The sequence below is a fragment of the Rhincodon typus genome, unplaced genomic scaffold, assembly GCF_021869965.1.
Source record: "Rhincodon typus isolate 14 unplaced genomic scaffold, sRhiTyp1.1 hic_rhity00000478, whole genome shotgun sequence".
NCBI lineage: Eukaryota > Metazoa > Chordata > Chondrichthyes > Orectolobiformes > Rhincodontidae > Rhincodon > Rhincodon typus.
In genome coordinates, this window is record NW_025966116.1 from 53,694 (window position 1) to 54,286 (window position 593).

Below are 593 nucleotides of genomic sequence, written 5' to 3' on the forward strand. Positions count from 1 at the left end.
CTAACACACCAGCACCTCACAAACCAATATCTCACGCACCAGAATCTCACACACCAATACCTCACACAGTAGCATCTCAGACACCAGCATCTCACACACCAATATCTCACACACCAGTATCTCACACATCAATATCTCGTACGACAGCATCTCACACACCAATAACTCACACACCAGCATCTCACACACCAGTATATCCCACACCAGCATCTCACGCACCAGAATCTCACGCACCAGCGTCTCACACACCAGTATCTCACACACAAGCATCTCACACACCAACATCTCACACACCAACTTCTCACACACCAACATCACACAAACCAATATCTCACACAACGGGATCTCACACAGCAACATCTCACATACCAATATCTCGCACACCAGCATCTCACACACCAGGACCTCACAGACCAATACCTCACACACCAAAATCTCACACACCAGCATCTCACACACCAACATCTCACACACCAAAATCTTTCACACCAATATCTCACACACTAATATCTCACATACCAGCATCTCACACACCAATAACTCACACACCAATATCTCACACACCAATATCTCACACACCTGCATCTCACACA

At 46.4% G+C, this 593-nt stretch overlaps 1 protein-coding gene across 1 annotated transcript in view; it reads right to left on the minus strand.

Moving 5' to 3' along the window:
- Positions 1-593, minus strand: part of LOC125488339 (keratin-associated protein 16-1) — a gene marked incomplete at its 3' end in the record, with an annotated part of 14,348 nt that overhangs the window by 5,640 nt on the left and 8,115 nt on the right. The window contains exon 4 of the mRNA XM_048621332.1: positions 370-480. Within this exon, the coding sequence (XP_048477289.1) occupies positions 370-480 (111 nt within the window). The remainder of the gene's footprint in view (positions 1-369; positions 481-593) is intronic.